General features: G+C 38.1%; 1 protein-coding gene across 1 annotated transcript in view; it reads right to left on the bottom strand.

The window, feature by feature from the left end:
- Nucleotides 1-23,133: 23,133 nt before the first annotated feature.
- The window catches only part of SDH6 (succinate dehydrogenase subunit), a 65,170-nt gene continuing 61,297 nt past the window's right edge, over nt 23,134-27,006 (bottom strand). Inside the window, exon 3 of the mRNA XM_089372817.1 lies at nt 23,134-23,559. Within this exon, the coding sequence (XP_089228943.1) occupies nt 23,405-23,559 (155 nt within the window). The 3' untranslated portion in view covers nt 23,134-23,404. The remainder of the gene's footprint in view (nt 23,560-27,006) is intronic.

Raw genomic sequence — 27,006 nt, 5'->3', positions numbered from 1 at the left:
GTTCTAGTAAGTTTGCCAATAGGTACAAAGGATCTATGAAGCTCTTGGTCAGATGAGAATTCTATAGGTGTATCCCCGTGTATCTTTACTTTACTGCGACCGGGCACAGAGTTTATCAAATATTACTTATTTTTGTTTAAAAATATTATTTTTTTAATAAATGATTTTTATATAAATATATATGTCAATTAGGTTTAGTTTGAGTAGGGGAAGAGTGATTAGTATCCTCTTCAATTAGGTTCAATTTCTACACGTGAAAAATATTTCACCCCTTCCCATGGGTGGGGTACATTGTTACTAAATCATCCATTTATCAATTTTATCATATCACTATAACATCCCAATTTATATCCTTGGAAAAAATTGGAACTAAATTGGTTCATAACCATGGGTTAGATATTCCATGATATAATACATATGGTAAATATTTTTATTTTGTAGTTAATTAAATGATGATGACTAAGACCAACAAACTATGAGCAGCTATAAGGGTTGTGTTACCACAAGTGGGGAAAGGGAAGGGGTATAAGGGATTTCATTATTATTCATCTAGCCATCCTACTTTATCCTCGTCACTTTATTAGAACAATGAGGAGTGGAGAAAACTATTTTCCTAATTAAAGAAATCACTCCCACTCTTGAGGAAGGTATCACCCTACATTCTTGGAAAGAAGTAGTGGAGGGGGGAACAAATTGGGAAGAGTTATGCATGGAAAATTTGAATAAAAGAGGAGTTAGAGAGAGTTCTAGAGAGTAGGAGAGAAATAAATGAAGGCCATGAACCTTTGTACCAAACTAGACATGAAGGTAGAGGAATATGTTCATGGAAAGAGAAAAAAAAAACAAAAACTATCAAAAGTTTTGTGACATCCATTTAACCTTTCTATGTCTTCTTTGAAAAGCACAAGATGAAGAGAATTCCAAGGGATTAAGAGGAAAAGAAGGAATTATTCAAGTGCTATGAGAGGTAGGTAATGTGGGTGCCTGTTACTGCTTTGTCATTGGAAAAACTTAGCAATGGAAGATATCTTGATATATATATATATATAAACCATGAAAATGATATATGGATATTTTACTTCATTAGAGAATAAATATTATAAATATTTGTTAAACTTTCAAATAGATAGTGTTGGTTTTTTGAACTCTTAAAAAAACTAACTAGGAAGTTGTATTAGTTGTTATATTAAAACTACATAGGATAAGTATTTTTATTAGTTATTTATTATTAAAATAAAGATTTGTTTAAGTTAGTTTGATATTAATATATATAGAGGGTCTCTTTTTTCGAATAGTACAGGTGTCATTGATCATTATCGTCGGTTTTCCCTTCTGTCTTGGGCTCTTATTTTCAGAGTACATGTGTATCTTCCATTGCACATCAAGGACTACAGTGATTACTTCTAACGGTGGTTAGAGTTAGGTTTCAGGGCCATCACACATGCCATAGATATTGCATGTCTCTTCGATTTCCACAATGGATGACGAGTCTTTGGATTACAGTGTAGATAGCCCACGTAACAGCTCAATTTTTTTTTATCCCAAGCAGAAATAAATGACACAAGTTTTTCTCTGCTAATCTCGCCTCATAGTCGGGTTTCCCATCTTTCGTCGTATCAGCATATTGAATTTGGTCATGAAGGTGGTAATTCCATTCCGCTAGTAGAAACTCTACTTTTAGCACCTTTCAGACCCACCAATGTTGAAAAGGTTTTTGGTCCTAGATCAAAATCTCAACATTCCTCGAACCATCCTTTGAAATCTCACAAGGAAAAGGCAAAGATGGTAGTTGGCGAGGACATCCTGCATATCGATATCCCAAAGCTACAAGAGAGAGCTCTTATGGGAAGATTCGCTGGTAAGGTGGTCCATCCACTTGCCCTTGAACAATGGTTTCAAGAGAGTTGGGTTCCAATACTAGGAACCACTCTGGACTTTCATGTTTTGATTCGGGGTTAATTTTGTGTTCTTCTTTCTTCAAAGGGAGAGGTCAAAAAAATCATATCAAAGGATTTGGTTTAGGGTCTTTCTGGTATTACCCTATAGTAGTGAAATTTGGATTTTGATGCTTCCCATTAGCCGATGCAAACCCAGAAGGTTTGGGTACTTCTGCCAAGGCTACCTTTGATTTTCTAGAACCTGACCATTCTGAGGGAAATTGGTAATAAAATTGGCTAGTTGTGGGTTTGAAGACTATTTTTCGAAAATTGATTGCAAAGTTGTGTGGTTGCAAGTATAAGTTAATTTAAAAGGTCTTCTTGAGGAAATCAAATTATGTTTTCAGGGGTGCACATGGCTTCAAATTATCAACTACTAGAGACTACCCTTCAGGTGTTATAGTTGTCATAAGGTAAGCCATCTAGTTGATACTTATGAATTCTATGATCGAAAGATGCAACCTTCTAAGAAAAAAATGGCTTAAAAAGTTGGCGAGTGACTCATTCATAGGAATCTTCAAAGATGGACACTTCCCCTCAAGATGCTCCTCTGCACGATGTTGGGATGACCGAAAAGTTTGGATCTACAGGCTTTGGACCCAAATAAGCTTCCCCTGAAAGACTCTTTTATTATTGACAATAAAATCTATTTAATCGACAAATAAAATCAGAAATGTCTATGAAATCAAAGAAAACATGAATGATGTGTTGTGCCCTTCATCTTTGCATGAACCCCCTCTGATCATTTCTCCATCTATGAAGAATCCTACTCTCGTAAATTATTCAGTTTCTTCCTCTCCATTCTCAAATTCTATTAATTTCTCTTCTAAGGCAAATCATCCCAACTTAAATCTTCTAATCCTTGAAATCTTATCATATAGAAAAGAAGCCTTACCCACTTTTCTCCCACAATAGATGTACCGAAGATGCTCTGACCCAATATATATAAGAGTGTTATGTGTGAAAAAATATAACAGTATAATATTTAATGAAATGAAAATTAAAAATTTTAATTTGAATAATTTGTTTTATCTTTATAATTTAAAAAGAAAAAGTTGTTTTTGCTATGTAAAAAATATTATTTTATGTATAATATATGAATTTACTAAGAAATTATAAAAAATGTGATACACTTTTTTTATTATTTTGATTGAACTGAAATGTGTAAGGATTTAAAAAAATATTTAATCTATAAATGAAAATGATGATATTTTTGAGTTATAAATTGAAGGGCTTAATGTTAACATGGTTTTCATAGAGTAAATACATATATTAGTTAAAATAATATTTTTAATAAAAGTTATAGAAAATTTTGTTTTAAGTTAATTAACTATGTAATATTTTTTATTTATTTAAAGGTGAGAGCAAGTGTAGTAGATTTAGATTTGAATGGTTATAGTGATCATAATTATCCATTATATTTTTTCAGATGGTATAATATGGTATATATATATATATATATATATGAAAAATAAATGATGAAATTTGAAAATGACAATTTAGAATAGATGTGTCTACTAATAAAAACACATAAAATGAATTGATGGAAATTGTTAAGTTGTAAGCTCTTGTTGGCCAAGCCTTTGTGGTTGAACATTCATTGTAAGCTTCAATGCTCCAAATGAATGTTCTCTTCATCCAATTAAAGATTCACTTTTATGTTCTGCATGCAATCATTTGTCATTTTAATGGATTCTGGGCCTCAGTGTCCGCTCTAGGAGATTGGGTTTTTCAAAATTGGACGCAAAACTTACATCTGGTATTTTGTTACAAAGGTTATTTTTTTGTCGTCTTCAAGGATATTGAAGACTAGTAGAGGGTTTTTGACCAAGGTCCCTGGTTTTGGGGTCATGCAAGACTCTCAATTCAGCCATGGTTTCTAGAGTTCAACCTGCTCTCCATGAAGACTTTGGCCACTCCGGTTTGGGTAAGACTCCCAAACTTACCCCTCTAATGGATTCAACTGGATTTCCTTGAAGCTATTGGAAATGCTATTGGACACTTTGTCAAAATAGACAGTGAGAGACTAGTTAATGGGTTCATCTCATTCATCTGTGTCTGTGTTGAACTGGATTTAAGTGCAGGTCTCTCAGATAAAATCATCCTAAAATGGAATGGAAAGGAACACCATCAACCTCTAAACTATGAAAACACATCTTTTATATGCGTATTTTTTCAGCACCCTAGGCATCTTTAGAGTGCATGCCCTGCCTCTAAAGGGGTGTTAGGATCCTTGGAGCAACGAAAACCCAATCGTGGATGGCGTGATCAGAAAGAAGCTTCAAACATCAAGAACGTGACAAGTAATAAGAAGGTAAACCCTCAACAAGAAAAGACACTTCCTAATTCTTTAGCCTTGCAAGATCCTATGCAGCGCACAGTCGATACACTTCCACCCTTAGTGGAAAAAAATCCTCCAACTATGGAAAATGAAAATTCATCAGTGTTAATTGTGGCTACAACCAATCAGAAAAAACAACCTCACGAGTCCAATCATTCAAATAGTGATAGTGATGTCCCACACTCTAAGGAGGTGGTAGATATGGATCTTTCTCTGAAAAATGAGGATATGGAATTATCTGTTGAGAAATCTAGGGCATCAATAGTTAGGTGATTTTTCTTCAATTGGTGACTGCTTGTGAGTGCTTTTTACTTCTTTATATCAGGATCTTCTTTACTTTAGGTTATTAGTGTTATTCTTCATCAAACAGCTACTAATGCATCAACATAAATAGACAAGAGACACAGAATGTAGCCTATCAACCAGGGCCAAAACCTCTCACTCTTTGAGAGGAAAACCCGCATAAATTCCTCTTATAGAGATTCCAATTGATGAATACCAAGACCGAGACCCTTGACCTATTAGCCACTCCAAGACCAAGACACTAGTTCTCTTGACAGTGTTCTGTTATTTTCTTCTTCTCGACTCTTTTTCCGCTTCGACCCTCTTAGCACCGATACATAGTTACCACCAAGACCTTGTCACTGACATGACACAGAGGTCTTATTTATGTGGTTCCATTAAGTCCTTATCGATTCCTTCATACTATAGTGGTACCGCTCCTTTCTCACTGTGGAGGAACTGAAACAAAGTTACAATGATAGCATCAAAATGAATTGTGGATATACTGAAAGCATATCCTATCCGGGCACACTGAGATGGTCACCAAACTGTGATAGCAACAAATTGTGGTGGCACCAAGACTATATTTTTGAACTGTCACGACACCGAGACAAGGAGACCTTCTTTGTGATAATACCAAACCTTGATCACTATAATTTCACCAAATTTCTCCTTGTTGTACTGAGACAGAGTTTTTCCCTTGACTGTGAGATAGCACCGAACTTATCTCTGCAATCATGTACCCTTACCTGAGCTCCTTCACCGAACTTGCCTTTGTAATTGTCATCTGAATTTCAGAGAGATCTGAACTTGCTTCTGTGGAATAGGTCGGGATGCTATTTATACTAACATGACCATGAATATTAGTTAACATGATCTTATGAAGAGTTGTGTCTCCAAATTAAGTGAGTCAACATGAGTTCTTCACTTTATCTTGAGGTTGACCTAAAGAGGAGTAACTAGTGCTTGTATTGGGGGGATTCTTGACAATTCTATAGACTCATATACATTTGTAACATGCCCAAGAAGGGTATGACATTGACTCCTTTTGAAAAATCCTAAAGGCTCACAATGGGAGCCATCTAAAAATAAAATATCTTGCTCATGAAACTCATAAAGCAAGCATTACAAAACTAATTTTATTTTTCTTCATTACATTATTTACAAAAATCACAATTACATGTCATTATGAAGACCGAACCTATTTACACTTTTCAACACTCCCTCTTAACTAGGGAGGTATTAATAATGGTACTTGTTCATTCTCAATCTAAAGAATTTATCATAAGAAGAATCGAATTGGTAACCCATCTGTATAACAACATATCAACCAACATTGTCACATAGCAAGGCCTTGACTAACAGCGTTATCTCTCCACAAGATCTGAGCTCAATGTTGGCGAGACCAATGATTTATAGACACTCTCATCATTGTCTCTCCGGGCACATACCCCACCTGGGTTCTCAAGGTGTGTTCCATCAAGATTATTCTTATCTTCGATTCCCAGTCCTCATAGAATACCAGTCCTCTACGACTACTCTTATCTTGGATGCCCTATCTCATCCTCAAAGAGTATCGGATGTCAGATGATTACCAATCCTCCATTTTGTCTTCCCAAGTTAAGACTAGAATGATGTGTCTATCTCTCCCTCTAAATTAGGGAGGACATATTGCTTCCAAATTTCTATCAAACAAGAAAACTTGTTTCCTGACTCCCTCTTAGCTAGGGACCTACAACAGCTTCTCAGGTGGAGATGATGAGACAACCAGCTGCTTGAAGAGCTCCTTCCTTCGATGTCATGAATTTCTTCTTTGTCATGGAGTCTTCATATTTTGGGACTTCTTCATAGGGCACAGAGCATCCATCACTTTCATCCACGAGTTAGTCATGTCATCATTACTTTCATTATAAAGCGATCCATCAGTCTACATCTGGCCTTGCTTCATGTCATGTTGCCTTCTTTATGTTATGTTCTTTGGAAGGATTCACACTTCTTTCCTTGGAAGTCCTGCATAAAACCATCCAGATATTTGTTCAACAAACAAACAAAAATGAACACTTAAATCAAAATTACCTTTGTGATGGTCTTTCATCATGGCATATTCTAGTTTGCATCAGCATCCCGCATACACATTGACACATCTCCCAAAGATATATATTGTCAAGGGTCTCTTTCCTTTTCAGACTTCATCAGAGTCTACATATTCTTCATGGAGATATCCTAGTTATATCTCTTGGTCTTTGGATGTTGAATTCCTTTTTCCATGGTTGTATATCCCATGATCTCTTCTTTCCTTTCTTCACACATTTCATTTTAGGAACTTCCAATCAGAATTCTTCCAATTGTTGTCAACCACTTCATATTACATGTGAGGACATATTATGTTGATTTCATCTAGACAATATGTGACTCATGCCTTCTTGCATCCTTTCAGAGGAGGAGATCCTTTAATTTTGATCATGCTCTCAAGATAGAGCATTGATCCATGTTACCTGCAACCACATGACATGACTTCACAATATTAAATACATATATACCTCATTTTTCTTTGTGTCATTCAGACTCCCTTCAGCAACTTCCTTGATTGACAAGAGCTTCAATCCCTTGATCTACTTCACCTCTTATGTCATCATACCATCGTCCCATGAATTCCACAAGTTTGGAATTCTTGAAGAAACACTTGCTTCCCCTCTCGATCGGTGAACCTTTTGATGAAGATTCTATTAGAGAATCTTGAGGATCTAGAGTATCCCCATCGAGCATATGTTTCCTTTTGATTGATGTATGATGAGCTTTGTCTTTGGATGACCTTTTCCCAAGGGTTATATCCTTCATAGTTGACTGCTATAGATTTCAATTTCAACCATCTTTCATGCTTCTATATGATGATGTCACGAGCTCTTGATTTCAATACTTTTATGATGCCATGATGCATCCCATCATATTTCTTAGTGAATCATGATAGCCACATCTTACAACAGAAGACTTAAGAATAAGAACTTGAAAAGAACTTAGGTGAGGAAGACTATCTCAGTCATAGTAGAGATATCTTACTTCCTCTTTCTTGGACTTCTTCTTTTCAGCTTCCTCCACTTCTTCGGTGATATGGACTTCTTCTCTATCTTTCTTGTTATTGCCCTTATTGAGCTTAGGACAATATTTTCTTGTAATGCTTATAGCATTGAATCTTAGCTATTTTCTTCTTTCCTTTTTGAGGACCAAATTTTCCAAACTTCCCCTTCCTTTCGACAAATGTTTGAACACTTTTTTTCCCTCAACCTATCTTCTTCTATCTTGCATAGAAATCACAAGTTGTTGAATGGAATAGCTTTCTTATCCTCATAGGCATTTGTTACCTTGTTCATCAGTTAGTGCATTTAGAACAAAGGAGATCATTTCCTTATCTAAAATCATCTCTCCCAGATCTTGCAGTTGAGATCTTATGAAGATAACCCTTTATCCTTTGATACCTTTAATTTGTGTAGATCATATCTAAGTGATATGACCTTCTTTATCGCATCTTTAGAGAATAGTTCTACCAACTTATCATATATCTCTTTTGATGTCTCCAATCCTGTTATATGGGGAATGAGGGAATCTTTGATGGATTCCATAAGAATCTCTTGAGCCCTTAGATTCTTTTCCATGTATTCAGATAGTACTTGACCTTCGGATGGTTTGCAGACTTTTCCATTTATATGATCAATGACTTCATTTTCTTCGAGGACTATTTCTATCCTTCTTTTCCATGCAAGGAAGTTTGATGACCCAACCAGCGTATAAATCTCTTTGCAAAACAAAGTCATTTTATTAGATTATAGAAGAAAAAGGAACTTACTTGTCAAGTGAAGATAAAATCTTCAACTTGATCTCTTTGTTGATGATGATCGATGAAGATGTCTTGATGCTTCTCGGATGATCTTCTTTAAGGATAAGGAGGTCCTTGCTTGAACGAGGGGAGACTGCCTTGGAATCTTTTGAAGATAATGATCATGCCCTTGATCTTGCTTCTCTTGATTGAATAGTCTACAAATTCTTTGAGGTTTCCTTTGGTGATGATAGAGTGCGGATCTCAGAAATACTTCTAAGGTTTTGTCTTTCTCCAAGATGATATGATCTTTGACCTAGAAACACTTCTCTTGGATGAATAGACTTCTAGTTGCCTTTGATTTGTAGATCTATTCGCCTTGTGTAGAAATAAGGTTTTGGACTTGATTATTTGATTGATGATCCTAATACTTCTTTTGAAGTAGACTTTCTTCTTTGATCTAGGGTGTGATTCTTTAATGTAGATCTTGAAGTTTTGCTTTGATATCCATCGACTTGCTTTGATGCCTTTCTTGAAACTCAATCCTTTGGGTGTCTCTTTGATTAGATGCCCTTTTCTTGACTTTGTCCCCTTAGCTCTGATACCATGTTGAGAAATCTAGGGCATCACTAGTTAGGTGATTTCTCTTCAATTAATCACTGCTTGTGAGTGCTTTTTACTTCTTTATATTAGGATCTTCTTTACTTAGGTTAGTAGTGTTCTTCTTCATCAAACAGCTACCAATGCATGAACATAAGTAGACAAGAGACACAAATTGTAGGCTATCAGCGAGGGCCAAAACCTCTCACTCTATGAGAGGAAAACTCGCACAAATTCTTCTTATAGAGATTCCAATTGATGAATACCAAGACCAAGACCCTTGACCTAAAGGCCACTCCAAGACCAAGACACTAGTTCTCTTGACTATCTTATGCTCTTTTCTTCTTCTTGACTGCTTTTCCACTTTGGCCTTCTTAGCACCAAGACATAGTTACCACTGAGACCTTGTCACTGACAATGACACAAAGGTCTTATTTATGTGATGGCATTGAATCCTTATCAATTCCTTCATATTATGGTGGTAAAGAGCCTTTCTCGTTGTGGAGGCACCGAAACAAAGTTACAATGATAACATCAAAACAAATTGTGGATATACTGACATCATCTCCTATCTGAGCACACTAAGATGGTCACCAAATTGTGATAGCAACGAACTGTAGAGGCACAGATACTATATTTTTGAACTATCATGACACCGAGGCAAAGAGACCTTCTTTGTGATAATATTGAACCTTGATCACTGCAATTTCACCAAATTTCTCCTTCTTGTACTGAGACAGAAATTTTCCCTTGACTGTGAGATAGCACCGAACTTATCTCTGCATCCCTATATCCTTATCCGAGCTCCTTCACTGAACTTGCCTCTGTAATTTTCATCTTAATTTCAAAGAGATCCGAACTTGCTTCTTTGGAATGGGCTAAGCTACCTCTTTATGCCCATGAATATTAGCTAACATGATCTTATGAAGAGTTGTGTCTCCAAATTAGGTGAGCCGACATGAGTTCTTCACTTTATCTTGAGGCCAACTTAAAGAGGAGTAACTAGCGCTTGCCTTGGACGGCTTCTTGACAATTCTATAAACTCATATACATTTGTAACATGCCCAAGAAGGGTATGGCATTCACTGCTTTTGACAAATCCTAAAGGCTCACTAGGGCAACTAGGGCCAAACTCCATGTGGGTCATCTTATTTATAGCAGCTGATATTTTTCTTGAATCCCTCTCATCGAGAGGTGTAGGATTGATCTGAAGATCATCCGATTCCGATAGGTATTCATGGAGTTATGAATTTATTTGTGTTATAAGACAATTCGTCAAGGTCGGCCAACAACCAAATAACCCCCACATGTGCTCAACGTTTTAGTATAAAAGGAGATGACTTGAGAGTCATTTCACACACACTTCTCTCTTGATTTCTCTCCACTCCCTTTGGGTTTTAGTGGAAGAGAAATCTAGGAGAGGAAGCCCTAGACTTTGGAGGAAAGAAGCCTAAGCATGGAGGCCATAACGCAGTCCTAGAACCCTAGCCTATGACAGCTCTACACACAACCTAGAGGACGCAGTCATGAAGGGATGCCCTAAACCTCCATGTTGTCCTAGCCGCTGTCAAGATAAAGATATACATTGTCCTAAACATACCAAGGGTTCCCTAGCCATAGGCCTATGGTGCCCTAACTATAAGGCTGTGGTGCCCTAGACGCAGGCCTAGTGTGACTGAAAAAGTAGTTTTGTTTTAGGGCTTGTTTCAGGGTGAAGGAGGGTCGAGTTCCCTTGCTAGAAGAGCCGCAACCATAGGATAGATTTGAGGGAACTTTGGAGGGGTGCAGATCCATGGAAAGGAAATTGCAACCCTACACAGTCTTGTTATAGGGTGTCGCAGTAAATTACAAGCAGGTCGAAGGGTAGACAAGGGCTAGGGTAGCCCAAAATTGAAGCAGCCACCCTTGGCCCCTCAAAGAAGGGCAGACGCATTTCTTGGGAGTGTTTTTGGGCACAAAAAGAAGGTTGGTTAAGGACTATTGTGTGCCCTAACCAGACCTAGTTTGTTGCAACCAAACAGACTTCAAAATTGTGAGCTAGTACCTGCTTATTGGAGCAGCGTTTGTATGGTGTGTTGGCAGCTAGATATATGGGGCAGCAAGGTCACTTGGTGGAGAAAGCAATAGGACAGCAATCAATGGCATGGTGCAACAAGGCTACAATGGGACAACAGCAATAACATAGTGTTGCAAACTCATTAGGACAGCAGCACGGTACAGCATGCCAAATGGGACAGCTAGGCAGTGGTGCTTGTTGGAGCATAACAAATGGGACAGCAGTATGTCAAACATGGAATGGCAATGTCACTAGCAAATGGGACAGCAGTATGCCAAACATGGAATGGAAATCTCACTAACAGTGGGACAGAAGTATGCCACATGGGGCAGTCGTGGCTAGCATGGTGCAGCTATGGCACATGGGACAAGTTGTGGCAGCATGGTGCAACAATGACAAATGGGACAATAGTAGCAGCATAAGGTGCAACAGTATGATGTGTGTAGCATGGTTATGAGGTCCAGCATAGTGATGATGAGTGCAGCATGGTCAGGCGCAGCATGATGATGAGGAGCAGCACAATGATAGTGCAGCGTGGTGATGGAGTCACCTGGGAGAATCAGTTGAAGCAGCTTGTTTTCAACTAAGTTCAGCTACCTCATGTATCATCTACTTAGATATGATCTGTGCTCTTATTCAGATAAGTCAAAGTGTTGACTTCTGTTGTATATGTACCATCTCTCTCTCTCTTCATTGAACTATTGAAGAACATATAAGAAGAATTGATCAAGGGTTTCCCCACATTGGGGTTTCTCCCTAGCTAGCACCACATCTTGTGTCCTCTTGTCTTGGCTTGTCTTCTGCGATCTATGATTATGTTCTATCTGCAATTTACTTTAATGTTGATGTGATTGCTAATCTGGAAATGATATTGAGCTAACTATGAAAATTGAAATAAATTGCTCTAAGAATAGAACATACCTAAAATTTAACATGGTATCAGAGCTGAGGTGAAGACAAATCCCAAGCAAGAGTGAAAGAGCAATCACCGAAGACAGTTGGGAAAGGACAAAAGGATCAATGGATTCCTCATCCCTCTTCAAATTCACCAAGGGTGAAATCGAAGCAGAGAATATTATCAGAATGGCGCAGCGGAAGCTTCTGATGGCCTACCTAAAGATCACTTCAATGGGAAGTCTAGATCTAAGGGTGGAAGGAAAGGCAGATGCCTTGTTTGTAATAAGTTCGGCCATTATGCGAAGGAGTGTCTAAATGGTAGGGACACATCACTTGATGATGATAACAATCATTCCAAGGACATCTTCAATGATCAGAGGAATGACAGGGAATGCAGGTCATCAAGGAAACAATCGACTCTTCAAGAAAGCAAGGACCCCAGGTATGAAGAATCAAATGTTGTTTCAGATAAGATAAAGAAATGTTATCTTGTATTGGCCCTTTCCTACAGACTCTTTGGGAATCTGGCTTATTGATTGTAGTGCTTCAAGGCACTTCATCGAATAGAAGGGTGCTCTCTCTAATTTCGTAGAGATGGAAACAACCGTGGGATTATACTTGGAGTCAACGCCACCTGTCCCGGAAAGGGTGTAGGGAACCCCTCAATTGAATGAGGGTAACTCGATTCATTTACAAAATCTCTTTTATGTCCCTGATCACAAGAAGACCCTGGTGTCCATTTCAACAATGGAAGTCAAAGGTTACAAGGTGGCATTCATCGATGGAAAGGTACGTGTCTGAAAATAGAATTTTCAAAGATGCTTTTACTCATGGGTTCAGGGTTGGCAATTTGTATCAAGTTGCAGGAAGTCCATTGGGGACCATGTCAGTTGACAAATCTCATCTATAGCACTGAGGTCTACTTATTATGGAGCCCTACCCGATATGATTCAGATGGTAACAAGGATGCCTGAATTCAAAAGGAGCATGAAGGTACCATGTCTGAGATGTACCGAAGGAAAATCTTACAAGGGGACCATTCCCCTCATGTAGCAAGTCCATAGGTTTGGAACAACCCGAGGGGTTTGAGATTCTTGATCGGGAGTCTCATGTATGCAGGTGGAAGAAAGCCCTCTATGGCTTGAAGCTAAACACCCCGGGCTTAGTATGAAAGGATTGATAGTTGTCTGATGAAGCTGAGATTCACTAGGAGTGAAGCCGATCCAAACCATTGCTCGAAGGTTGTGGATGATAGACCTCTCATACCGGCACCTTCTGAAGACGACCTATTTCTGACAGGTGCAGACCCTCTCATTTGCAGAAGTAAGAGGGAGTTGGATTCAGGATTTAGAATGATGAACTGCAAGCTCGTGACTACCTCGATGGATCTTAACTTTCAGAAGTTATGTGGTAGGGATGCCGGCCCTGTTTTGGGAAAGGCCTTTGAGTTTCATAAACTCATTCGCTTTGATGTTCTTGGTGAACTTCCGTCCGGATATATGTTTTGCAATTAGCATGTTGGGCTCATATTTGGATAAGCCTCATTGGATTGGTGCCAAGAATCTTTTGAGATATCTTCGAGGCACAATCTCTCACGGATTGAGATACACTGCCGGAAATGTGAAGCTGCATGATTATTCGAATGTTGACTGGGCAGGTAGTGTGGAGGATCGCAAGAGCACTTATGAGTGTTGGTTCTCTTTGGGTTCTTCTTCGATATCTTGGATGAGCAGGAAACAGAAGACGGTTGCTTTGAGCACCGCTGAGACCGAATACATAGCTACGAGTATGACCTCGTGTGAAGCTGCCTGGTTGCGGAAGCTCTTCAGTGAGTTGTTTGCACACATGAAGGATACCACTGTGATCTTCTGTGTCAACCAGGGGGGGATTTGATTGTTGAGGAATCTCGTATTCTATGATTACTCCAACATATAGACATCAGATACTACCTTTTTTGGGATATGGTACATCGATGAGCGAGGAGGCTCCATCGCATTGGGACTGATGTGCAATTCGCAAACATTCTATCAAAGCCTCGGGGAAAGGTCAAATTTGTGACTTTTCCGAACGACTTGGAGTCGTTGAGAGACCCTCTTATGAGGGTCGTGCATGATGCAAGCATTGAGCTCTAGGAGCTTCAAGGGGCTTGGGGTACTTCTTGGAGCAACAAGCGACCATAGGGCGACTCACCCTCCCCTAATGGTGTGTTGTGTACAGGGTGAATGGCTCAGCCTTCCCCTGTGATACCTCGTGGCGACTTAGGGACAGAATGAGTGGTTCTCATGTCGAGGCATCCTACCCATGCAGTCTGGGACTCATGGGAAGTACCTCTCATCTAGCCAATGAGCAGGGAAATGGGGTTAGGGACCATAGTAGTACTATCAATGGATGCATCATTGTATCTACCATACTCCCTATGCTAGGATGACCTCCATTGATCTGGGATCAGTATGAGTGTTTTAAGACACTCTCTTGTGATATTGATCTAGGATCAATGAAACTGACTTCGGGTTAGTAAGAGTGACATAACTCACTCTCTTTTGGAACTGATCTGGGATCAGTAAGAGTGGTATGACTCACTCTCTTCATATGGAACTGACTTTGGATCAGTAGACAATGGTACGAGACATTTTCGATCAATTCTTCTTCTTCATGGTTCAGCAGAGCAGAGCTCAGAAAAGCAAAGCAGAGCCGAGCAGTGCAGGGCACAGTGGGTAGAGATAGTACAGTCTGGCCGATCGATCAGCGGATGGAGTTCTCCCTAGTTGAAAGGGAGTGTTAAAATTGGCAACTAGGGACAAACTCCATGTGGGTCATCTTATTTATGGCAGCTGATATTTTTCTTGGATCCCTCTCATCGAGAGGTGTAGGATTGATCTAAAGATCATCCGATTCCGATAAGTATTCATGGAGTTATGAATTCATTTGTGTTATAAGACAATTCGTCAAGGTCAGCCAGCAACCAAATAACTCTCACATGTGCTCAACATTTTAGTATAAAAGGACATGACTTGAGAGTCATTTCACACACACTTCTCTCTTGATTTCTCTCCACTCGCTTTGGGTTTTAGTGGAAGAGAAATCTAGGAGAGGAAGCACTAGACGTTGGAGGAAAGAAGCATAAGCATGGAGGCCATAACGCAGTCCTAGCACCCTAGCCTATGACAGCGCCACGCACAACCTAGAGGACACATTCATGAAGGGATGCCCTAAACCTCCACGTTGTCCTAGCCGTCGTGAAGATAAAGATATATGTTGTCCTAAACATACCATGGGTGCCCTATCCGCAGGCCTATGGTGCCCTAGCCACAGGCCTATGGTGCCCTAGACGCAAGCCTAATGCGACTGAAAAAATAGTATTGTTTTAGGGCCTATTTCAGGGTGAAGGAGGGTCGAGTTCCGTTGCTAGAAGAGCCGCAACCATAGGACAGATTTGAGGGAACTTTGGAGGGGTGCAGATCCATGGAAAGGCAGTCGCAACCCTACATAGTCTTGTTGTAGGGTGTCGCAGTAAATTACAGGTAGGCCGAAGGGTAGACAAGGGCTAAGGCAGCCCAGAATTGAAGCAGCCACCCTCGGCCCCTCAAAGAAGGGCAGTCGCATTTGTTAAGGACTATTGTGTGCCCTAACCAGACCTAGTTTGCTGCAACCAAACAGACCTCAAAATTGTGAGCTAGTACATGCTTATTGGAGCAGCGTTTGTATAGTGTGTTGGCAGCTAGATACATGGGACAGCAAGGTCACTTGGTGGAGAAAGCAATAGGACAGCAAGGTCACTTGGTGGAGGAAGCAATAGGACAGCGATCAATGACATGGTGCAGCGAGGCTACAATGGGACATCAGTGATAGCATAGTGTTGCAAACTCATTAGGACAACAGCAAGGTACAACATGCCAAATGGGACAGCGAGGCAATGGTGCTTGTTGGAGCATAGCAAATGGGACAGCAGTATGCCAAACATGGAATGGCAATGTCACTAGCAAATGGGACAACAGTATGCCAAACATGGAATGGCAATGTCACTAACGGTGGGACAGCAGTATGCCACATGGGACAATCATGGCTAGCATGGTGCAGTTATGGCACATGGGACAGTTGTGGCAGCATGGTGCAACAATGACACATGGGACAACAGTGACAGCGTAAGGTGCAGCAGTATGATGTGTGCAGCATGGTTATGAGGTCCAGCATAGTGATGATGAGTGCAGCATGGTGCAGCACGGTGAGGTGCAGCATGGTGATGAGGAGCAGCACAATGATAGGTGCAGCATGGTGATGGAGTCACCTAGGAGAATCAATTGAAGCAGCTTGTCTTCAACTGAGTTCAGCTACCTCATGTATCATTTACTTAGAGATGATCTATGCTCTTAATTAAATACGTCAAAGTGTTGACTTCTGTTGTATATGTACTATCTCTCTCTCTCTGCTGAACTATTGAAGATCATATAAGAAGAATTGATCAAGGGTTTCCCCACATTGAGGTTTCTCCCTGGCTAGCACCACATATTGTGTCTTCTTGTCTTGGCTTGTCTTCTACGATCTATGATTATGTTCTATCTGCAATTTACTTTAATGCTGATGTGATTAGCTAACATGATCTTATGAAGGGTTGTGTCTCCAAATTAGGTGAGCCGACATGAGTTCTTCACTTTATTTTGAGGCCAACTTGAAGAGGAGTAACTAGTGCTTGCCTTGGAGGGCTTCTTGACAATTCTATAAACTCATATACATTTGTAACATGCCCAAGAAGGGTATGACATTGACTACTTTTGACAAATCCTAAAGGCTCACAATGGGAGCCATCTAAAATAAAATATTTTGCTCATGAAACCCATGAAGCAGCGTTACAACAATAATTTTATTTTTCTTCTTTACATCATTTACAAAAATCGCAATTATATGTCATTATGAAACCGAACCTAGTTACACTTTTCAACATTATCCTCTGTTGTATCTAATAAATCTGTATGATAGGTTGATTTCCGCAGGAGAAAGGGGAAAAAAAGAAAAACCCTTGAACACCTCTGGTCTTTGATGAAAAGGTGTTTAGTATGTCATACCTAGTTGTTAGCAAGATCTCCCAGGTCAGTTCTTTTGGTCCAATGTTAATTATATGTACTCAATGTAATCCTTTTTTCTATTAATAGGAAATTGTGTATCAACTTACAAAAAAAATAGAACCAAAGTTAGCCCTAAAGGAAACGAACAAATAAAATATAAAGAAGATTTCTTATGAAGTTTTACATGCATACTAGAGGTGTCAAATTGTTTTCCCCACAAGACAAAGATCACAAGTTAAAGGAAAGAGTTCTCACTTGAGACATGGCAACTAAAACTATCTTGTGTTTTCTCATCCCCTTTTATGTCTCCTTTTTTATCCAAAAGCCCTTGTTCCTTCTAGTATGCCAACCTATGCACTTTATATTATTTTTTACTTCATCCTTTTTGTATATGGTGACATCTTAACATGATATCTACGAATATAAACATGCAATAACAAGTCCAAGCTTGAAGTTTAACTTTCAAGCCTTAGCCTTGAACTCCACACTAGGAATTTGTGCAAGGGGTTTGAGGTTTAACTTTCAAGCCTTAGCCTTTAACTCCACACTAAAAAATTGTAGAAGGGATTTACATATAGTTATTTTAAACTCAACCCACATAACTCAATAATCTTAACAAAGTAGCCACGTCATCATATTATACATGATTGATCAAAATTATTCCAAAGTCAATACATTTACATATAGTTATTTTAAATTCAACCCACATAGCTCAATAATCTTAAAAGTAGCCACATCATCATATTATACATGATTGATCAAATATATTCCAAAGTCCATAGTGAGCTATTGCACTAGTTGTATAGTGTTGAGAATGGTTCATATCATCTTCCCTGAACCTCTTCTTTCCAACAAGTCTATGGTCTAGCAGCTAAGAGCATTGTTGCTCTCCCTTACACAATGTTGCAATTGCAACAAAGGGTCAAAGGCTCACCACTACTCAAATACATGCTATATTTCAATGAAGTGTTTCTCCAACCCATCATTTAATAGTTGAAAGTATTGCTTCTCTCCTTTGAACAAGGTTGCAATTGCCTCAAAGGGTAAGAGGTTCACCACATCTCTGATATCATGTTAATATGGTATTAAACTTTAAAGGAGATATCAATCAAAGAATACACGAATGAACACCTTCAACACCCCTCACATGGAAGGTGGGGGGTAAGGGGGCTGAAAATACATATTTGCTAGGAGATGTTTTTTCTCCCAAATTTACTTTGTATTTACAAAATTTAAATAAATGCTTAAGCATATAGTGCTCCATTATACACAAGTATAACTTGTGACGCAGGGTAAACCTGCAAATCCCATAGTATCCATATAAAAGATGCATAATCTCATTAACCCTAGGAATTTCAAAGACCTGCCTAGTCAAATCTTCATTAGTTAAGGATTAAGGCCCCCTTTATTAAATCTCTGTGGAATGATTTGTTAACTAACCCAGACTACCCTTAATCAATCCTTTCATCGGGACTTTGTTCAACCTCCTAAACCTTCGTTAATCCTTAATGTCGCGCATATAACCAATCCCCACTCTTTCTTTGGTTATATATATGGATTTACTCGTAAAACCTTCTACGCTCTTTATTTCTATTATAAACCTTATATAATAGAAATCTTTCACAAACATATGTGAACTTACCTTTTATCACATTTCCTCGCCTCTGCACATTTATCAATGCATACCTTTATCGCAATCGCAGGATTCAAGACTCTTAAGAATATGCTTTCAGAACTCCCGATCTGCGATATGCGATTGCCCTATCCACCGTTGATTTCGTCCACCAGATCAACGATTGTCGCAATATCACATCCCACTGACCTATGACTCCATCGCCTCTCGCATGTGATATGTGATAACACAACCGGACTTCAAATATAATGAAACTGCACCTATAACCTTCTCAAGTCTGCTCCTCTCCAATTTGTCAATTGAACAGCCACTGAACAACATCCGGGATTGAACAGCGATCCGTAATTGAACAACACTCGGGATTGAACAGCAATCCGTAATTGAACAACACTTGGGATTGAACATCAATCCGTAATTGAACAGCACTTTGCCAATTGAACAATAATTCGCCAATTGAAGAGCACTTCGCCGATTGAACAGCACTTCGCCGATTGAACAGCAATTCGCCAATTGAACAACAGTTCCGTCCCACGTTGACTTTCACTCTCCGTCGTTGATCTTCTCTCTCCAGATCTAACGGTCATCACTTGTTCCGATCATCAAAACAATCCAATCGCCATCCTCCACCGATTGATCAAGGCACGCTTGATCTAATCATTCGATCTGACGGTCTGCGGGTCTTCAATTAGCATGTGGGTTATCAAGCTTTCAACCCCCGTAGTTGATTATGATGTCAGCATCTGAATTTTGCAATCGACGGTTAAGAACAACTGCGGGCCTTCACCCATGATCAAGGCATCCCGTACTCTCTACCCCCGTTGCGGTTACTAATCTCCTCTTTACTTTGTTTTTACATCATTCTTCAATGTTCTTCCATGGTTTCGGATTACTCCAGGGTTTTGGTCTTTAGCTCTTCTGCATCACAACTTCCTCCTTAACTTAGCTCCACTCGCACCTTTATGCTTCCTCCTGTATTGTCGGTGGGTGTAAAGCCATAACACCTCTCAGTCACTCTTCTCTGTATTCTGCCTCTGATTCTACACCTGCAACCTAAGTTATGCAGAATAACTCAAAATCATACACGATCTATATCTTAATTACCCAATACACACACATGAACTCCAAATCGAGTTGTTTGTATTAATAAACAAGTATTTACACAAGAGTCTCTCTCTCTGGCCTGATTTTCTGATCAGTGGCCTCTGTTTTCCTACTTGCCCGTAGGCTTACAGACTATTGACTGACTAACTTGCTCTCAGCGTTTTAGGCTTACCTTTATACCAATGTTTTAAAACTCTGACTCCGCCTCCAACTCGGCCGAGGGTCGACTCCGACTCTATATCGACTCGACCGACTCGATTTCAATGACTCGGTCGTTGTAAAAAATACATTAAATATTTATTTTTTATAAAAAACACATAATTTTAAAGATTTTCATTCATATTTCCAAACACAAAGCATTAGAATATAGATAGAAGACAACATATGATCAAAGTAGGGCTCATGAATATATCCATTACATCAAAATGGCATCTAGTGCAGTGTCCAATACATACACGATGATGATATAGAGATCAAAACAAAAACACATAACCAAGGAGGCTATAAATGGCCTCTACAACAAAACTCTGTGACCAGTACTACTCTCTACTGCTAGAGTTGCCAACGTTATCTAGCTCAGTGTTACTTGGGAGCGGGCGCGAAAGTGGGGAGCGAGAGCGAAAACGAGAGTGGGAGCGACATTTTCAAAAGCTCCCGGTTTGGGAGCAAATCCCAGAGGAGTTCGACAACCAATGTCACTAACATCAAGGAACATAGAGGGATTGGTGCTCTTGATTAAATACGAGTTCCATACCCTAAATTCTAATACATGACAAAATTCAATGGAAACATTGCAATCCCCCAATCCTGAAATCCTGAAAAACTGATAAGTCTGCTGGATTTTGAATGAAATCTAAAATTCTACTTTCTCCATATGAAATCCAATGAGGCCAGAACCACTCTCAAACATCCTGAGTCATTTCATGGTAATGTTAAAAATTTAAGTAAAAAGATGAAAATGAAGATTAAGGAGAATGTCACTTTTACTTTAAGAATTTAACATTACCATGAAATTTGAATAGCATATCAATACTAGGAGAGGGGAATGGACCCCAAAGACCAAAAAACCAATTAATAAAACCATTTGGAGTTCCCCACACTCAGAAAAAACATAAAAAAATAAAAATTGTGTTTTTGGGGTTTTTTGGCGGCATGAAGTGACCCCGCCGAGTTGATACGGACTCGGCCGACCGAACCGGTTCGACGGCCGAGTCGCAAATTTTTTTACCGGCTCGAACCAACTCGGCCGAGTCGGTTCCGAGCCGGCCGGCTTTTAAAACACTGCTTTATACAAAAAGGTTCTGTTGAACAAATTCTAGTTCAGATCCTTAATTTGCTGAACTAACTCTTGAAAATCTTCTAAATCTAATTTTAACTCCTACTTATCCCTAAGAATCTTTTCTAGTTCCTCAAATCATGAGACCTATAAAAATTAAAATTGATTTCCAACTCTCTCATCATCATTAATCACTCATGTTCTCCTACACTTGAGACCATTTACAAATATTATCACACTTATCTAATTAATTCATACTTTAACCACTCAAAACATTAATAATTACATATACATAGGAATCCAACTTCCTTGAAAACACATACCCTGTCTACTAAAATACAATGATAGTTTAGAGTCAATGCTCCCACATCAACTTGTAACCTAAATCATAGTATTCACAAATCTTTCAGAAAACAATTTGTTTTATAATGTGCCAGATATTCTGTCTGAACCAACCATAGACATCCCTGTCCGTGATTGCGCTGCACAATATTTTCAAATAGAGCAAGGATTTTCACCACATGAAAATCACCACTAATTTTTAAAGCATGATCATTAAGTATTATTTTAGGAGATCCACAATGTTTATTTATGAAGTCACTAATTAATGATGTTTGCAGGAGAGTGCCCAAAAAATGCATCGGTTATAAAATATCATGCACTAAAACTTCATGGCAATAAATGATCAGTGTTGCCAATCACAACATTTACTTCAACAAGCAAGTTTTTAAAACTAAAAATATCAAAAGCATTGTGTAAGGCTTATAATGTCTGTTTATTCAGAATCCTTTGAACCTAGCAAACTGTAAATAACAATATTGAAGTGAACTGAAACTTCCCGAGATTAGTTGATAGGGTCACAAATATCAAATGGATAACCACAAAGAGTCTCACGCAACTTTGTCAAACAGGAAAACGTCCAACAAATGAGGACGTGGCAGTACCAAGAAGATACAAATTTAAATGCAGAAGTTTAGTAAAATGCCCTGAATATAAGATCCAATATAACAATTAAGGGAATAATCACTTTTGCGAGAAATCCAAAAGGAAATATTGTAAACTGGTTCGTTAATTCACTTTTTTTCAAATATCCAATTAAGTTTGGGTAGAACTCTAACCATGCTTAAGATTACCAAAGCTAACGAAACAACCATAGTCAATCACATTAAAAATGTTGGTGAATGGATAACCTACTAACTGCTAGAATGTTTCCAACCCAATATAATTTTAGATTATATATTAATGTAAAAACAAATTTCATATTCACAGCATTAAATAAATAAAATGCCAATCAGCATGGGAAAATATGGCAGAGATCATGATATACAAAAGCAGGGAAAACTAGTACTTCGAAGAACTGAAACTTCCCGAGATTAGTTGATAGGGTCACAAATATCAAATGGATAACCACAAAGAGTATCAAGCAACTTTGTGAAACAGGAAAACATCCAACAAACAAGAGGACGTGGCAGTACTAAAAGTTAAAATGCCCTGAACATGAGATCCAATATAACAATGAAGGGAAGAATCACTTTTGCGAGAAATCCGGAAGGAAATATTATACACTGGTTCAGTAATTCACTTTTTTTCAAATATCCGATTAATGTTGGGTAGAACTCTAACCATGCTTAAGATTACCAAAGCTAACGAAACAACCATAGTCAATCGCATTAAAAATGTTGGTGAATGGATAACCTACTAACTGCTAGAATGTTGTTCCAACCCAATATAATTTTAGATTATACATTTATGTAAAAACAAATTTCATATTCATAGCATTAAATAAACAAAAAGCCAATCAGCATGGGAAAATATGGCGGAGATCATAATATACAAAAGCAGGGAAAACTGGTACTTCGAAGAACTCTGCAGATTTGAAATAAATTCAAGAGAGATTTAAATAATTTTGAATGTAGCACACTCAGAAATCAAGAGAAAGGGTTTTTTCACTAAACGGAGACCGTCATGAACATCTCAATAAAGGGTGGTTTTCCTTAGCATATCAACAATCATAAGAACAAATGAACCTCCTCCTGGTGGGAATTTTAATATTTCCCATTCTTTAAATGCATTATTTTAGGATATTGCAAATATTTCCAGCCTAAACTGGCAAGTAGAATCCTGACAGAAAGCAAGCCATTAAAATATTCCAAACCTTATATATATCATGCACTTTTTGGTCTCACAGAAAATCATCGTCACATTAGCTTACATCTCAAGTAGTGTGAACAAACTTTCTTTATTAGAGGAGACTTCTCAGTAGTTAGCCTATGAGAAATACAGTTGTGTCCTGTGCACCTATATCCTCGTCAAAATCAACCAGAATAGAAACAAACATCAATTCATTGAAATGTTTCTATTAACTTTTGCAAGCAGACATGGTGAGAAACCAAAGTTTCTGCGCAGCAACTCAAGATCTACCTTCAGATTTCTTTTCCCACCACTCAAAAAACTTCAGCTGGGCATCCATGGAGTCAAACTTGTATAGACGAAGTGTATGGTTTGCAACTTCCTTACCAAAAACCCAGCCAAAAGCAGCTCCTGCACCGAAGGACAATATAGCTCCTGTCGAAGCACCAAAAAATAACACAATATCAAACAGCATAGAATAAACATTAATGCCCAAATAATTAAATTGCATCCTATCGATCATAAAAAATTTGTTGTGATTTATCCGGAAGAGTTATGCTTTAATTTTGTGGTAATTTGTGGTATAATGGCAAGGACCACAAAATCATACAACAAACGTACCCAATGCCATTACTCTTTCTATATGAAACTTCCCACCCTAACTAACATGTTAGAGACTGTCAAATAAGGGAGACTGTATCAAAGAAAGTGTCGAATCATATCACAATCTACCAGTTAACTGCCCCTACCACTCCACTATAAATGAAAAGAACTAGCTCTTTGTCGGTTAATAAACATTATTGAATACATGCAATTGGCGGTTACATTTGAAATTATAAACAAAACAGATACATTCAAAATTAAAGTTGAACAAATATAACTTTAATGCTAGTATACTATGGAACTAAACATGAATTCAACGCTAATTATGTTAATTAATTGTACAAGAGCAAGGGAATTGTATCGGATATCTGTCATAAGCCTGAAAATATTAACTAATAATCACCTAACTTCCCCTCAGAAATCAACAAACAGGACCTACGAACTCAGAGGAATCTGCCCTATCGATGCCTAGTCGGTTGTCTGTTTCTTGCTCACTAAATCACGTGCCTGGTAAACTACCTCATTTCATAAGAACCTCAGAACAAACAACTCAAATTAAATGCTGATACCTTTTCCTCAGAACTGACCAGTGTCAAAATTTAAGACACAACCATTACAAGTTAGGAGAATAAGATTCCTTTTGGCCTTTTTAATATATGAATCAAGTGTTCAATGTGCTGTTGGACCAAAAGATAATAACATGTCCCAATCCACATCATCAAATCAATTTTTCCTATGTTGGACATTCACGAAACATAATAAGCAAGCTGCGAAACAGCCATACATCTCTTCATTAAAGCAAAGTTGGTTCATATCCATCCCTTCCCCTTAAAAGTACTTTGAGCATATTATGGATAGTATTGCACTCATACCTTTAAATTTCCATTGAAAATATATATGCTGCGCCTCATCCTACAGCATCAACTACCCATAATGTTCAGGCTTTAGAAACATACAATCATGCACCTCACCCTCCAGCATCCATTAGCCATGATGATCAAGATACAGAACCAGCCTAGATCCATCTGAACTCCGGATCTACCAAGCTTTGAAAGGGATCAAATCTCTTTTCACTCTAAAAGAGGTTTGAACTTCAAGAGATTTGATCCCTGTCAGTGGTTGGTAGATTCCGAGTTCAGATGGATCTAGGCTGGTTTGATATCTATATATATATATATATATATATATATATATTTCTTACATAAGATTATAAGATTGGCAAAACCATGGGTTGTCAAAACCCAGAGCCCAAGAACTGCCAACAGTAAATTAACTATTTTAACTCAATTTTATTTTAATAATTAATTTTATTTTATTTTTGTAAACCATCCCTTCCCCTTTAAAGTTCTTTGAGCATATTACAAATTGTATTGCATTTCAGGGACCTTTAACTTTCCATTGAATATATATATATTGCACCTCATCCTCCAACATCGATTACACATGATAGTCAAGATTTAGAAACATACAATCATGTGCCTCATCCTCCAGCATCTCTTACCCATGATTGACGCTAAAAATTTAATAAAACCCACACATGTAGGGTATGTAGCCCTCTTGGGGCATGCAGAAGTAAACTAGCAAGCTTTTACAGTTCACACTTCCCCAAGAGAGACCAAAGGAAAAACTTAAATGGAATAGGTTGAAGAATTCCCAGGGGAACCAAACCTCTGCCCTAATTAAAAAGATTGGACAATGTGGACGTCCAAAGAAATGGAGAGAATTCCAACACCTAGTAACGATATAGTTACATTTAAATTTTAAGCCGACTCTGACCACCTTGAAATCAAAATCAGTTTTTCAAGTGATATTTAAATTAAAGCTCTACTTCTAACCACCATAGAAATCCCCCAACCATCTGCTAATTTTTTATTATGTGGGAAAAACATCAATAAGTATAAATCAGAACTCTATAACTTACCCAAAACCACAGTAACTGTATTAGTATCTATAAGAATTGAGTCTAAAGGTTTTTTAATTGAAACCCTGAACCGTTGATCATAATAAATATAGAGTCATTGCCAAATGAATGCAGCCCTAAAAAGGCAAGATGATGCTAAATTATAGTTAATTATAAACAGAGAAGAATCCAGTGAGTTACAGGTCAAGTAGATGAAACTAAGGTCGAATTTTTGATGCAATGAATGTGAAGTTAAGGCCAATATTAGTCCTTCGGAATCCAAACACAATACCTGAAAAACAAACTCTTTCCTCAAACTCGATGTAAGATAATGAATGGAAAGAAACATGAGATGGTGGCAATAAAATGGCAGTTCTCAACTTTTCACTTGATATACAAAAGCAACCAATGTTAATTGAAGGCAACTCCCATCAAGAAAAGATTCATATCCACTAAAGTTGGCTTGATTCTCAAACTTTAATCATAACTTTCAGACTTGTTGTTTTTCACAATACAACTTACTGACCTATATATCAATCATATCATAAATGTTATTGGTCTTTCATGAGACGATAACACCCCATGATCATGAAACCTGAAACCTGTGTATTTCGTTTTCATTTTCAAGATAATCAAATATAAAGATTTTTTTTCTGGGTTCTTCTTGACCATATGCATGCCCATTAGACTTTTGGCTTGATGGTCCTAGGCCTAAAGTGTTCAAAACCTGTATGCATTGCTGTTTCTATGTCGTTCCAAAAAATTAAAAGCATCTACTCTTGCCAAAACGATGGCTATACTAAGAATATTGCATTCTCTCTTTTAAGGAAGATGAGGCCACTCTTATATTGATAAACAAATTGCTAAGTCTGCATCTAAAAATGAATCCTAAACTAAAGAAAAAATATTCAAATCTTAACCAAACCCAATGGTAGGTAGAGAACTCCTATAGTCTTCTTCTTGCAATACAAAAAACAAAGAAGAAGAAGAAGATATGGAATTATTATTTTACATTGGCATGCAAATCAAAAAGTCTCCTTCACTCCAAACCATACACTTAGGGCTGGTTAAACAAAGGAAATGAAGCTATGGGTGAAACATCACAGTCCAGTCAAGTTCACCATGCCTCCACTTGTAGATGAAGTCTCCTGTAATGTTATCCCAATTGATTGCTGTAGAATTAATATTTTTTCTCCTTACTTTTCAGATAGGGATGTATTGTAGCCCCTACAACAGCCCCCAAAAATTTTTACCCTGTACATTTAAAATTTTTGGGTCCCCCTTTCTTTTGTAAGTTTTCATGGTCATCTCTGTTGCATCACTTAGAGAAACCCTTGAGAATGTCCTAATCATCATCAAGTGCAGTCTACGAATGAATC

This window comes from Pinus tabuliformis, chromosome 8 (assembly GCF_031772625.1).
Source record: "Pinus tabuliformis cultivar Carrire ecotype Pingquan chromosome 8, CPIR1, whole genome shotgun sequence".
Classification (NCBI taxonomy): domain Eukaryota; kingdom Viridiplantae; phylum Streptophyta; class Pinopsida; order Pinales; family Pinaceae; genus Pinus; species Pinus tabuliformis.
The sequence above is the reverse complement of the archived record's forward strand: the minus strand, read 5'-3'. Positions and strand labels throughout refer to the sequence as shown.